Here is a 13,733-nt window from a genome sequence, read left to right as displayed (position 1 = left end):
TTAATCTGAGCAAGAGTGAATACCTGTGAACCAGGTTGGGGTGGGGGTGGTAAGATTGCTATTCAAACTGGCCCATACTAAATTCAGATACCTGGGAATCCAGATAGCCCACGACTGGACACGGATCCATAAATGGAACCTAACAAGACAAGACTAGCGGAGGGGGTAAAATAGGACCACAGAGTTGGGACTTGCTCCCGCTCTCCCTGGCGGGAGTCCTGACAGGTTCCTTTTCCTGTTCAGATCCCTCCTGATCTTCATCCCCAAGGCCTTCTTCACCAAAACTGACAAACTAATCATGGCGTGTGTATGTGCGCGGGGGTGAAAGAGCTCGGATCAGGAAAAAGGTGCTACATTGAAGGAGAAACATGGGGACGTTTGGCCCTCCCGAACCTCCAATTCTACCACTGGGCTGCTACTGTAGAAAGAGCACGAGGATGGGTCAAGGAACTGGGGGTGGAATCGGTAAAGATGGAGGAGGAGCGTTCCAGTACAGGATTTCCCTCATCTGGAAAAACCATAGATTCACCCCACAATGATGCACAACTCCTTCAGAAGGCGAAGGCAAGATGAAGTTCATTGACGGTAGGGGTCCTATACATACGCGGCAGAGTAGCAGCCCTGGGGGAACTCACGGAGAAGCTCAAACTCCCAAAAGGAAATGAGCCAAGATACAGACAACTCAGAAACTTCCTTCAAAGAGAGACGACAATGTTCCCCAGATACCAGCATGCTCACTGCTGGACAGCCTTCTGACAGCAGGCAAACTACAGGATGGCAACTGCACGAACATGTATGGACGGATACTAGAAGGGGTACATACACTCATCGATGAAACATGGGAGAAATGGGAGTATGGATTCTGGATCAGAGGACACTGGATCAAAGCACTATCATGGCAAACATCGCATCCACCTGTGCAGAGCTGAGCCGAACGCAGCGGAAAGTGATGCACAGGACACACTTAACTAGAACAAATTGCATTGTTTGTTTGTTCATGGGTCGTGAGTTTTGCAGGTTGTGCCAGCATTTATTGCCATCTCTAATTGCCCTTGAAGGGCAGTTAAGAGTCAACCACATTGCTTTGGGTCTGGAGTCACATTATAGACCAGACCAGGATAGCAGATTTCCTTCCCTAAAAGGACATTAGTGAACCAGATGGGTTTTTACAACAAGTCGACTATGGTTTCATGGCATCACTAGACTTTTAATCCCAGATTTTAATTGAATTTAAATTTCACCATCTGCAGTGGAGGAATTTGAACCCCGTACCCGAGAGCACTCTTGAGCCTCTGGATTATTAGTCCAGTGAAAATACTACTATGCCAGCGCATCCCCTAGGTTCTTCCTAGAAGTGGAGGACAAATGTGAATGGTGCCAGAGGCCAGGCCAACCATACCCACATGTTCTGGCCTTGCGCAGGCTTGTCGGATACTGGACGACCTTCTGTGAAGCCAATGTCCAAGGTTGTGGGGTGAGTGTGGAGCCTTATCCGCTAATGGCGGTCTTCAGGGTATCAGAGCAGCCAGAGCTTTTTATGGAGAGAGGGGCAGACGCCCTAACCTTTGCCTCCCTGATTGCAGAAGACTCCTGATTGGCTAGCGATTGACTGCGCCACCCAAGGCCGCAGACTGGCAGTCTGATCTAGCAGAGTTTTCCAAATTGGAGATAAAATACATAATCCGGGGATCAGAGGAAGGCTTCCACAATGCGTGGAGGCTATTCATAAGCCTTTTCCAAGACCTGTTCATGACAGCAACCAAAAAGGGGAGGGGGTGGGGAAATAAACAAAACAGACAGTAGAAGAAAGGGAGGAGGGGGTGGGAGATGCCAAGAGGGGAGCACAGGAAAGCAGAATGGAAGGGACGTAAGGAGAGGAAGTGGCCACAATGTCAAGACCAAACCGCACCAGACTAACGCCGAACAAGTGTCTTCCTCCGCCATCCACCCCCATACAGTTCAGTGTCATGGGGACAACAAGGGAGCTACACAGCAGCGGCAGTTGATCACCAATATAGGCCACCATACCTGTACATGGGATAGAGCCGAAGGCATCACAGCTAGATATCTGTCCCACAGGAGCTCAGCTTGTCTTTGCTCTTTGCTGTGTTCCTTCTTTTTTGTTAACATTGTGCTCCATAAATATCCAATAGTTTGTTTCCCCCCCCCGCTTTGTGTTCATGTTCATTTTTTATGTTCTGTTTGCTATAAATGAAATTCTTCTTTAATAAAAATACTTAAAAAAAGATAAGGATGCAAGGGCAACATGTGGCACGGTGGTTAGCACTGCTGCCTACATCGCCGAGGACCCGGGTTCAAATCCCAGCCCTGGGTCACTGTCCGTGTGGAGTTTGCACATTCTCCCCGTGACTGTGTGGGTTTCACCCCCACAACCCAAAGAGGTGCAGGTTAGGTTAGGCCATACTAAATTGTACCTTATTGGAAAAAAACTATAATTGGGTACTTTTAAAAAAAAAAGAAAAGGATGCTGAGGAATGGACAGAAGGCATGTAATTAGACTTGAGGTAGAGCCAGCCACAATCTAGTTGAATGGTGGAATGAAATACTCCTGTTTATAATTGGAAATATGTTGCCCAGCAGCATGGGCCAGCCCAATATTTAGTAGTACCACAATACTTTGACCATATTTAAACTTCCTTCAATCTTGAGCAGATAGGAAATAAATGTATTAAAATGCCTGCATGTCATAAGTAATGTTGCAATGCAGGCTCAAACACATTTAAGCTTCTGATCTAAAGTGTTTTGCAGGAGAGGCAAGGAAGGACAGGCAAAATAGCAGCAGTTTCATTTGATTGAAATTATTAACAGTAGCTTTTTTTTGGAGCTTCCGACATGGAAACTATCAACTAAAAAAGCAATGTTTCATGACGTTCATTGACAGGACATCACACTCAACGTTCTGAAGCATCTTCACCTTACAGTTCGACGGATTCCAAAGTACGAATTCTCTTTCAATGGGTATGGTAGAAGTGTCTTCTAGACGTTCAATAGTAAAAGTGCTGGATATTACCCCACAGTGCTCAATCCAAACTTATTTTTAAAAAAAAAAGGACCCATTACAAAAGCACATGCTTAAGACGGGTGCAATGTCTACTGAAGGACATTTTAACCAAAGCTGAACAATGAGGGTTTCCCATATTCTCCAACCAAGGTGACTATTACAGAAAATTAAATCTTCCCCCTCTTTAAAAAGGCTATGGAAATAACCTTAAACGCAAGTACAGATCATAGAAGTCTCAACCGAGAGCAGCAATAGGGATTCCAAAAAAATGGCCTCAGTGCCCCAAATGAACAAGGGGAAAATTGGCAGCTAAGCTTACCTCTACTGATCATTACTTAATGATTTTTACTGTAAAGTGCATGATCAGACATCAGGTGAGAACAGGAGTCTTTTGGACAAGGCACCAGAAAATGGCTGACACACATGGAGCTGTGCCCAACAACAAAATAATACTTCCAGAACAGAAGGGAAGAAAATTGAGAAATCCAAGCTATAGATCAGAAAGAGAGTGAATTGTTAGAAAAAATAAAGAAGACCACAATGGAAAGATTTGGCTCCAATGTAACTGCTGCTTCTCCATAGCAGGAACACATCCTTTGCTTTGTACAGATGTAGCTGAAGTTCTTCCCAAATGGCCCATCCTTGGCAGGATATAAATTCTTAAAGCACTGTTACAGTGGGATTCCACAGATTGATGAAGAATACTCTTGAGTGACTATCAAGAGTCAGCTGCATACCAGTCTTCAGTGGGAAGACTCTGGGACGTTTCTTGCAAGTTCCTAAAAAGGTCGTCCTCTGATTTGCAGCTGCACCGTACAAGGCAAGCAGTTTTCACAAAATCATACAACAATTGCTCTCTCCCGTCTTCTCCCGATTTCTTTGACCTGGAAAAAAAAGAGCAAAATGACAAACAATTGTAATAAGTGAAAAATAGTTTAACTACTGGCTAAAAATATTTTTTGCCCATCATTTTTAGTAGGCTAGTTTTTTTCCTAAAAATATTTATTTTAAAAAAAATATTTTTTATTCTCCTCCTTTTTCACATTTTCTCCCAAATTTACACTCATCAACAATAAACAATAATCAGCAACAAATCAGCAATCCCCATATCAATAACAAGATCCCATTCCCCCCCAAACCCCAAACATTAGCCCGCATGTTCACATAAACAAATGACAAAAAGGAATCAGGAATCACCCATAGTCACCATCAACACACCCCTCCCCCCAACCCTCCCACCTGCCCCCCCCCCCCCCAATGTTCAATGTTATCCAGTTCTTGAAAGTGCATAAATGAATAATGCCCATGAGTTGTAGAACCCCTCAGTTCAAACTTAACCTTCTCGAGAGTCAAGAATTCCAACAGGTCCTCCCGCCACACCAGGGCACAGGGTGGAGAGGTTGCTCTCTAACCTATCAGGATCCGCCTTTGGGCAATCAACGAGGCGAAGGCTACAACATCTGCCTCCGCATCCGTTTCCAACCCTGGCTGGTCCGACACCGGGGGGAGCCAGGTCCAGTTTCACGTGCACCACTAGGACAGGACCAAAACATATAAACGTGATTAGCGGGCCCTCCCCCCGCAACGTTCACACACATCTTCTACTCCTTCAAAGATTCAGCTCACCCTCACCCTCGGGAGGTATGTTGTTATGTATACCACCTTCAGTTGTATCAGCCCCAACCTCGCGCACAAGGTGGAGGCATTCACTCTCTGGAGCATCTCACACCAGAACCCCTCCTCCATATCCTCTCCCTACTCTTCCTCCCACTTTGCTTTGATCCCTTCCAGTGGTGCCTTATCCTCTTCCAAATTAGCTCCGTAAACCACTGACACTACCTCTTCTCCAGTCCCCTCGTCGTCAGCACCTCCTCCAGCAATGTGGAGGCTGGCTCCACCGGGAAGCTCTATCTCCTTTCTGGCAAAATCTCGAACCTGTATGTATCTAAACATTTCCCCCTGCTCCAGTCCATACTTCGCTTCCAGCTCCTTCAATCCTGCAAACCGACACCTTCCTAAACATATTTATGGCCAGATTATCAAGAATATGCAACGGTACTAAAAGCTTTCTCATCGCAGGAAAAAAATTAATTTTATATTAACAATCTTCACCGAAGCAAGAGGAGAGTCATTTCAACACACATTCCAGCAGAACATCAATACTAGCAACCGAGTAGAGTTTGCAATTGCTAAATACCACCTTTACCCATCACATTTCTGGATAGGAGGACAAGGTCCTATATTGCATCAATTTCAAAATGACCATTTACTGAAATGTAATGACAATGATGGATGTGTGAAAACTTTATCATGCCTTGACTGGAGCTGTAAGAAACAAAGCCAGCAAAACATGCTTTGCACAACATGCAACACCCTCAAGAGTCTGATGGGATATCTAAACAAGACAAACTTACCACACAATAACTGTCCCTTCTCAAAAGAATACTGACCCTGCCATCCTGCCAAATCACAACAAGGATGCTCGGAGGGCAAGTTTTATTATTTGGGGAGGAGGGCGGAGAGGAATTTCCTGTCCTAGAAAATAGGAGCAGGAAGAAGTCATTCGGCCCTATGAGCCTACTCCGCCATTCATTCTGATTTTGGCTGATTATCCAAGTCAATAGCCTAATTTCACCTTGCCCCCCCCCCCCTATATTCTTTGATCCTTCACCACAAGTGCTATATCTAACTGCTTCTTGAAGACATATAATGTTTTGGCCTCAACTACTTCTCATGCTCACGAATTCCACAGGCTCACCACTGAACTCTGTCCTAAACTGTCGACCCTGTATCTTCACTGTGACCCGTGGTTCTGGACACCCCCACCATCAATAACATCCATTTTTGCATCTACCTGTTTCGAGCTTTATAGATTTCTTTTTTAAAATTTTATTATTTATCCTCCTTTTTCACAATTTTTGCACCCCACCCACCCATCCCCCCCAACTAATGTTCGATGTTAACCAGTTCTTGAAAGTGCATAATAAATAGTGCCCATGACTTGTAGAACCCCTCCGAGCTTCCCCTCAGTTCGAATTTAACCTTCTCAAGGGTCAAGTATTCCAACAGGTCCCCTCGCCACGCCAGGGCACAGGGTGGAGAGGCCGCTCTCCATCCCAGCAGGATCCGCCTTCGGGCGATCAACGAGGCGAAGGCTATGATATCTGCCTCCGCACCCGTTTCCAATCCTGGCTGATCCGACACCCCGAATATGGCCTCCCGGGGACACGGGTCCAGCTTCACATGCACCACCTTGGAAATTACCCTAAACAGCTCCTTCCAGTACTCCCAAGCTTTGGACAGGACCAAAGCATATGAACGTGATTAGCGGGCCTCTCTCCTTCCTTCCCCCCCCCCCCCCCCCCCCCCCATCGCAACGTTCACACACATCTTCTACCCCTTCAAAGAATCGGCTCATCCTTGCCCTCGTGATGTGTGCCCTGTACACCACCTTCAGCTGTATCAGCCCCAACCTCGCACACGAGGTGGAGACATTCACTCTCCGGAGCACCTCACCTGACCCCCTTCTCTATAACCCCTCCCACTTCGCTTTGATCCCCTCCAGTGGTGCCTTATCCTTTTCCAACATAGCTCCGTATACCGCTGACACTGTCCCCTTCTCCAGTCCACTTGCCGCCAGCACCTCCTCCAACAACGTGGAGGCCGGTCCTCCAGGAAACTCTCTCCTTCCTGGCAAAATCCCGAACCTGTATATACCTAAACACTTCTCCCTGCTCCCATACTTCGTTTCCAGCTCCCTCAATCCGGCAAATCGACACCCAAATCTTTTAGAGTCTTAATCCCCTTCTCTTCCCATTTCCGAAAGCTTCCGTCCCACCTCCCTGGCTCAAATCTGTGGTTCTCCCGGATCGGCATTTCCCTCGACCCTGCCCCCAACCTGAAGTGTTGGCGAAACTGCCTCCGGATTTTCAATGAGGCTATTACTACCAGACTCACTGAGTATTTCCCCAGAGCTATCGGGAGCGGGCCGTTGCTAGTGCTTTCAGCCCCGACCCCCTGCACGAACTCTCCTCCATTCTGACCCACTGGGAATCAACCCCCCTGACCCAGCTCCGCACCTTCTCCACATTCGCCGCCCAGTAGTAGTACATCAGGTTCGGGAGACCCAAACCCCCTGCCTGCCTTCCCCTCTGCAACAGCACCTTCCTCACTCTGGCCACCTTCCCTCCCCATATAAACGAGGTAATCCTCCCCTCAATTCCCTGAAAAAGGACTTTGGCAGGAAAATCGGTAGGCATTGAAAAATAAACAGAAAACACTTTCATTTTAACCGCCTGCACCCGACCCACCAGTGACAGAGGGAGACCATCCCACCTCGCCAGGTCAGCTTTCACTCTCCCCACCAAACTAGTGATGTTGTACCTGCAAAGCTTTCCTCACTCCCAGGCAACCTGCACCCCCAAATACCTAAAGTGAGTCCCTGCCCTACGGAATGGCAGCCCCACCACCCCTGCCCCCACCCCCGGTTGATACACCACGAAATACTCACTCTTGTCCAAGTTCAGCTTGTACCCAGAGAAAGACCCAAATACCTGCAGCAACTCCAATATTCCTCCTATCGATGCACTCGGCTCCGACACATACAGCAGCAAGTCGTCGGCGTACAAGGACACCCTATGCTCTATTCCCCCCCCTCACTATTCCTTTCCATGCTCCCAAACTTCTTAATGCGATGGCCAACGCCTCAATCGGAAGCGCAAACAGCAGGGGGGACATAGGACATCCCTGCCTCGTCCCATGGTGGAGAGAGAAGTATCTCGAATGGATATTGTTCGTGCGGACACTCTCCTTCGGCTCCTTATATAATAACTTCACCCAGTTCACAAATCTTGGTCCAATCCCAAACCGCTCCAGCACTGCCATCAGGTACCCTGATTCCACCCGATCAAACACCATCTCGGCGTCCAGTGCCACCACCACCTCGGTTTCCTTCCTTTCTGCCGGTGCCATAACGACGTTCAAGACCCTCCTAATATTCGAAAACAGCTGCCTCCCTTTCACAAACCCTGTCTGATCCTCACCTATCATCTTCGGGAGGCACCCCTCCAGCCTACCCACCAGTATCTTTGCCAATACCTTTGCGTCCACATCAAGTGAAATGGGCCTATACGTCCCACACTGCGTTGGATCCTTATCCTTTTTAAGCAACAGTGAAATCGATGCCTGCCCCAAGGTTTGCAGCAGCACTCCCTTCCCTATCGCCTCTTCAAACATCCCCACCATCAGGGGTGCCAACTTATCCTTAAATTTTTTATAATATTCCACTGGAAACCCATCCTGTCCTGCCACCTTCCCCGACTGCATCCTCCCAATCGCGTCTTTTATCTCCTGCTCCAGTATTGCTCCTTCTAATGTAGCCTGGTCTCCCTCCCCTAGCCTCGGGTACTCCAACCCATCCAGAAATTCCAGCATCTCATGGTCTCCCCCGGGTGGCTCTGACCTGTACAACCTCTCGTAGAATTCCTCAAAAACCTTGTTAATCAGCTCCGGAGCCACCACCAACTTCCCAGCCCTATCCCTTACCTGAAGAATTTCCCTTGCAGCTGCCTCCCTCTGGAACTGACCTGCTAACATAACCTGCCTTGTCTCCATGCTCATAAACTGCACCCTTCGCTCGTCACAGTTGACGCACCGCCTTCCTGGTGGATACTCGGTCGAAGCTCGCCTGTAGTTCCTTCCTCTTTCCCAGCATCGCTGGGTCCCCATCCTCCGCATAACTCCTATCTGCCTCCAACATCTCATCTATTAGCCTCTGCCGCTCCAACCTTTCCTCCTTGTCCACCCTGGCCTGAAACAAAGTTCTCTCATCCCTCACTACCGCCTTTAGAGCCTCCCAGACGACTGCCATTGACACCTCACCCGTACAGTTGAATCTTACATATTCCTTACCTTTTCAATTTTTTCACAGAATACTTGGTTCCCCAAAAGCCCCACATCCAGTTTCCACCCCGGTCTCTGCACTACCCTCTTCTCCAGCACCATATCCACCCAATGTGGCGCGTGATCTGACACAGCAACTGCAGAGTATTCCGACCCCTTGACTCCAGCCAGCAAAGCCTTTCCCACCATAAAAAAGTCAATCCATGAGTATACCCTATGGACTGCTGAGAAAGACGAGTACTCTCGTTCCCGTGGGTGCAGGAACCTCCAAGGGTCCACCCCTCCCATTTCCACCATTGGCCCAGCTAGCGCCTTTGCCCCCCCCGATGGGACCAGTGAGCGCAGCCATGATCTGTCCAAACTTGGCTCCTGCACCAGGTTCCAGTCCCACCCCCACAATCAGCTTGTGTGTGTCCAAGTCAGGAATGGCTCCAAACCCCTTCCTCGCAAATCCCGCATCGTCCCAGTTGGGACCGTATACACTTACCAGCGCCACTAATCTCCCGTCCAGCACCCTGGCCACAATCACATATCTACCTCCCTGATCTGCCACTACCTTCCCCATCTGGAAGTGTACCCTTTTGCTGACCAACACTGCTACCCCTCGAGCCCTTCCATCAAATCCAGAGTGAAACACTTGGCTAACCCAACCCTTTTTAAGTCTCACCTGGTCCTTCACCCTCAAGTGAGTCTCATGCAGCATTGCCACATCAGTTTTCAGACTTTTAAGATGCGCAAGCACCCTTGACCGGACCTCCTAGCCCTCTCACGTTCCACGTAACTATCCTTACTGGGGGGGTCTCACACCCCCCCCCACTTTCTTATCCACCATCAACACACCGCCGGGCCCTGCCCCATAAGACTGACCCACCCCTATCCATTGTTAACATCGAACCCCTCCCCCCCCTCCCGAAAACCCCCCCCCCACCTTTCCCCCAGAAAGGATATCCCCCAGCATCCAACCCTTCCTCCCCCCCCCTTCTCACTCGCCTCGAAGGCCCATTGACGCCTGCTATCCAGGCTCCAATGTCCGCAGCCCTCCTCTCCGTTCACTAGCTGACTTGACTTTAGCTAGCTAGTGCGGGTGGCTCCTCCCTCTCCCTCTACCACCCCCCCCCCCCCCCCCCCCCCCACCAAGACATATCCTCCCCTTCCACCCAGTCCCAGAGAAAAAAAAACCAAACCCAACAATCCAACCCATAAAATTCACTAACATAACATGTAACCATCACAACACACAACACAGAGCGCCCATCAACCCACCATTAACTTAAACTCTATAACAATACAAAGAGAAGTCTTACAACACCAGGTTAAAGTCCAACAGGTTTGTTTCAAACACGAGCTTTCGGAGCACTGCTCCTTCCTCAGGAGGAAGGAGCAGTGCTCCGAAAGCTTGTGTTTGAAACAAACCTGTTGGACTTTAACCTGGTGTTAAGACTTCTTACTGTCTCACCCCAGTCCAACGCCGGCATCTCCACATCAATACAAAGAGAAGTAGATTACAACACAAATCCGTAAAAAGTTATAACATTTATACATTTTCCGGCTGTTCAAACACAGTCTCTCTTCCAGCTCCACTCTTCATGTCTGACCCAAACCTTCTACCTTCATGAATGCCTCAGCCGCATCCACTGTCTCAAAATAAAAGTCTTTGCCGTTATACGTTACCCTCAACCTCGCTGGGTACACCATACCAAACAGTACCCCCCTTCTTATACAATGTCACCTTCACTCGCCCAAACGCCGCTCGTCTTTTTGCCAACTCCGTCAAGTCCTGGTAGATCTGGACCGTAGTACCATCCCATAGTATCTCCCGCTTCTGCTTCGCCCAGTTTAACACCTTCTCCTTCACGGAAGCAGATAATTACTGTCCTTGGCGGCTCGTTCACTTTGGGCTTCGGCCTTAATGACCGATGGGCTCGGTCCAGCTCGTACTGGGAGGGGCTCTCACCCTCCCCCATCAGCTCCGCCAACTTCTTAGCAAAGCATTGTGTTGGCCTCTGTCCCTTCGGCTAAGCCCACAATTCTCAAATTATGCCGCCTTGAGCAGTTTTCCAAGTCTTCCAGCTTTGCTCGGAGACCTCTATTAATCTCCACAGCCCTCCACAACTCATCTCCCATCGAGGTTACCTAGTCGCTGTGTCGTGACATGGCTTCCTCCACTTATTTCATCTTCTCGCCCTGCTCTCTCACCTCGGCCAATGCCTTTGCCACCGCCACCTTCAACGGGGCAATTATCGGAGCGATTGCCTCCTCCACCAGTAACTTCAACGCGGCCGCTGTCTCCTTTTTCCAGGCCTCCATGTGCCTCGCAAACTGTTTTTCCAGCTCCCCCGCCATCACCTCAGTCATCTTCTCCACCGTAAATAGTGCAGTTCGGCTTCCGCCATCCTATCATCACTTTTATTTGTCTTCTCCTTCAGCGGCGACCCCGCGTTTCCTCCTTTCTTCGACGCTGCTCTTCGCATCCTTTAGCAGCTTATTGTTTTTCACTTTCTTTCTCTCTCTCTCTCTCTCTCTCTCTCCCTCCACCCTTCATCAATCTGAATTATTCTTTTTTTAAAGACAAAGGGGAGAGAAAAAAACTTCACCAAACTTCTTTAAATCTTCCAGCTCGCTTCCTTTCCCCTCTGTACTCATCCAGAACTCCCCTGGGACCAGGTTCCACCTTCTTTCTTCCTCCTAGGTGGGAGCCATCCGTTGTGGGACACCGCACTTACATGGTGTCCTGGACTCGGGCCTGCTTCCTCGTAGCTCTGCCCCCACTGCTCTGGTCCCGAAGCCGAGCTGGGCCCAGGACCTCAGCCCCCGCCGCCCTAACACCCGCGCGGAGCACTTCACCGGTTTTTAAACCGGCCCCGCTGGCAGCTTGCGACAGCCCCAAAGGCCGACGGTAGTCGGGGGGTGCGTTGAAACTCGGGGATGTCCCTGAAATCGCCGCGACTCGCGGCCACCGGCAGGAGCTCTTCGCGCTGCAGCCGCCCTGCGCGCCCACGCCACCGGAAGTTGAGCTTTATAGATTTCTATGAGATTCCCCCCTCTATCTTCTGAAATACAGCATACAATGCTTATTTACCGAAAATATTTGTATTCAAGGCATTTTCATACAGACCAAATCAGTAAAGCAACCAAACAATTAAATGAACGACTTCCGGTGGCTGCCATGCACGGGTAGGTCACGTTTTCGGCAGCTCCCTCCCCTAACGGACAAACGAGCCCTTTCAAGGAGCTTTGACGGCCCATTTCAGCACAAATCGGCAGGCAAACTGCACTAGAAGGCTCCCCACAGTAGTTTATGGAGGGGACCAGGAACAGGATGGTCAAACAAACGAGCAACAAGAAGCGGCAAGAACGGGTGCGGGAACAGAAAATGGCGGCCGGCTCGGAACAGGCAGTGTGGGCCCAGTGGTCGCGGGAACAGCAGGAGTTCCTTCGAAGTTGCTTTGCTGACCTGAAAATGGAGATGCTGGCTCCAATGAAGGCCTCAATGGAGAAAATGGTTGAGGCCCAGAAAAGGCAGGAGAAGGCGATCAAGGAGATTGAGAAAAAGGTTTCAGATAATGAGTACGAGATACTGGGCCTGGCCATCAGGGTGGAGGCATACGATCCAGAACAGGTCTAGGAGGCAAAACCTGCTCATTCTGGACCTACCCGAGGATGCGGAGGGGTTGGACGCGAGCGCATTTGTGATCAAGTTAGAGATCCTGATGGGGTCAGGAGCATTCCCTCGGCCTCTGGAACTGGATGGGACACAGAGTCCTTGCAAGGAGGCCCAAAAGAATGAACCGCCGAGGGCCATGGAGGTATGGTTCCATAGAACATTACAGCGCAGTACGGGCCCTTCGGCCCTCGATGTTGCGCCGACCCGTGAAACCATCTGAAGCCTATCTGACCTACACTATTCCATTTTCATCCATATGTCTATCCAGTGACCACTTAAATGCCCTTAAATCTGGTGAGTCTACTACTGCTGCAGGCAGAGCGTTCCACACCCCTACTACTCTCTGAGTAAAGAAACTGCCTCTGACATCTGTCATAGAATTTACAGTGCAGAAGGAGGCCATTCAACCCATCGAGTCTGCACTGGCTCTTGGAAAGAGCACCCTACCCAAGGTCAACACCTCCCCCTATCCCAATAACCCAGTAACCCCACCCAACACTAAGGGCAATTTTGGACACTAAGGGCAATTTATCATGGCCAATCCACCTAACCTGCACATCTTTGGACTGTGGGAGGAAACCGGAGCACCCGGAGGAAACCCACACACACACGGGGAGGATGTGCAGACTCCGCACAGACAGTGACCCAAGCCGGAATCGAACCTAGGACCCTGGAGCTGTGAAGCCATTGTGCTATCCACATTAAACTCCATCTGCCACCTCTCAGCCCAGCTCTGCAGCTTATCTATGTCCCTCTGTAACTTCCACCGCTTCTCGGATAAGGAACGAGTCCTGTGATGGGCTAAAAAGGAACGGAGCAGCAGGTGGGAGAACAGTGTAATCCACATCTACCAGGACCTGGGAGCAGAACTGGCCAAGAGGCACGCTGGATTTAACCAGGCTAAGGCAGCCCGCCACAGCAAAGGGGTGAAGTTCGGGCTGTTGCACCCGGCGAGGCTGTAGGTCACGCATCAAGATCGCCACCATTACTTTAATACACCAGACGAGACGTGAAACTTTATCAAACAAGAAAAGTTGGACTCAACCTAAAGGACAGCCACACTTTGACGTTACTCTGGTGGGGATGGTAATTGTCGAGTAGCCGGAGGAAGCGACATTAAGTTGTTCCCTCTTATTTTTGTTTGTT

General features: G+C 49.5%; 1 protein-coding gene across 1 annotated transcript in view; it reads right to left on the bottom strand.

Annotated features, from left to right (window-relative positions):
* Positions 1-3,342: 3,342 nt before the first annotated feature.
* The window catches only part of LOC119951278 (ubiquitin-like protein 3), a 57,387-nt gene continuing 46,996 nt past the window's right edge, over positions 3,343-13,733 (bottom strand). Inside the window, exon 5 of the mRNA XM_038774322.1 lies at positions 3,343-3,906. Within this exon, the coding sequence (XP_038630250.1) occupies positions 3,854-3,906 (53 nt within the window). The 3' untranslated portion in view covers positions 3,343-3,853. The remainder of the gene's footprint in view (positions 3,907-13,733) is intronic.

The sequence above is a fragment of the Scyliorhinus canicula genome, chromosome 17 (genome assembly GCF_902713615.1).
Source record: "Scyliorhinus canicula chromosome 17, sScyCan1.1, whole genome shotgun sequence".
Taxonomy (NCBI): domain Eukaryota; kingdom Metazoa; phylum Chordata; class Chondrichthyes; order Carcharhiniformes; family Scyliorhinidae; genus Scyliorhinus; species Scyliorhinus canicula.
The sequence above is the reverse complement of the archived record's forward strand: the minus strand, read 5'-3'. Positions and strand labels throughout refer to the sequence as shown.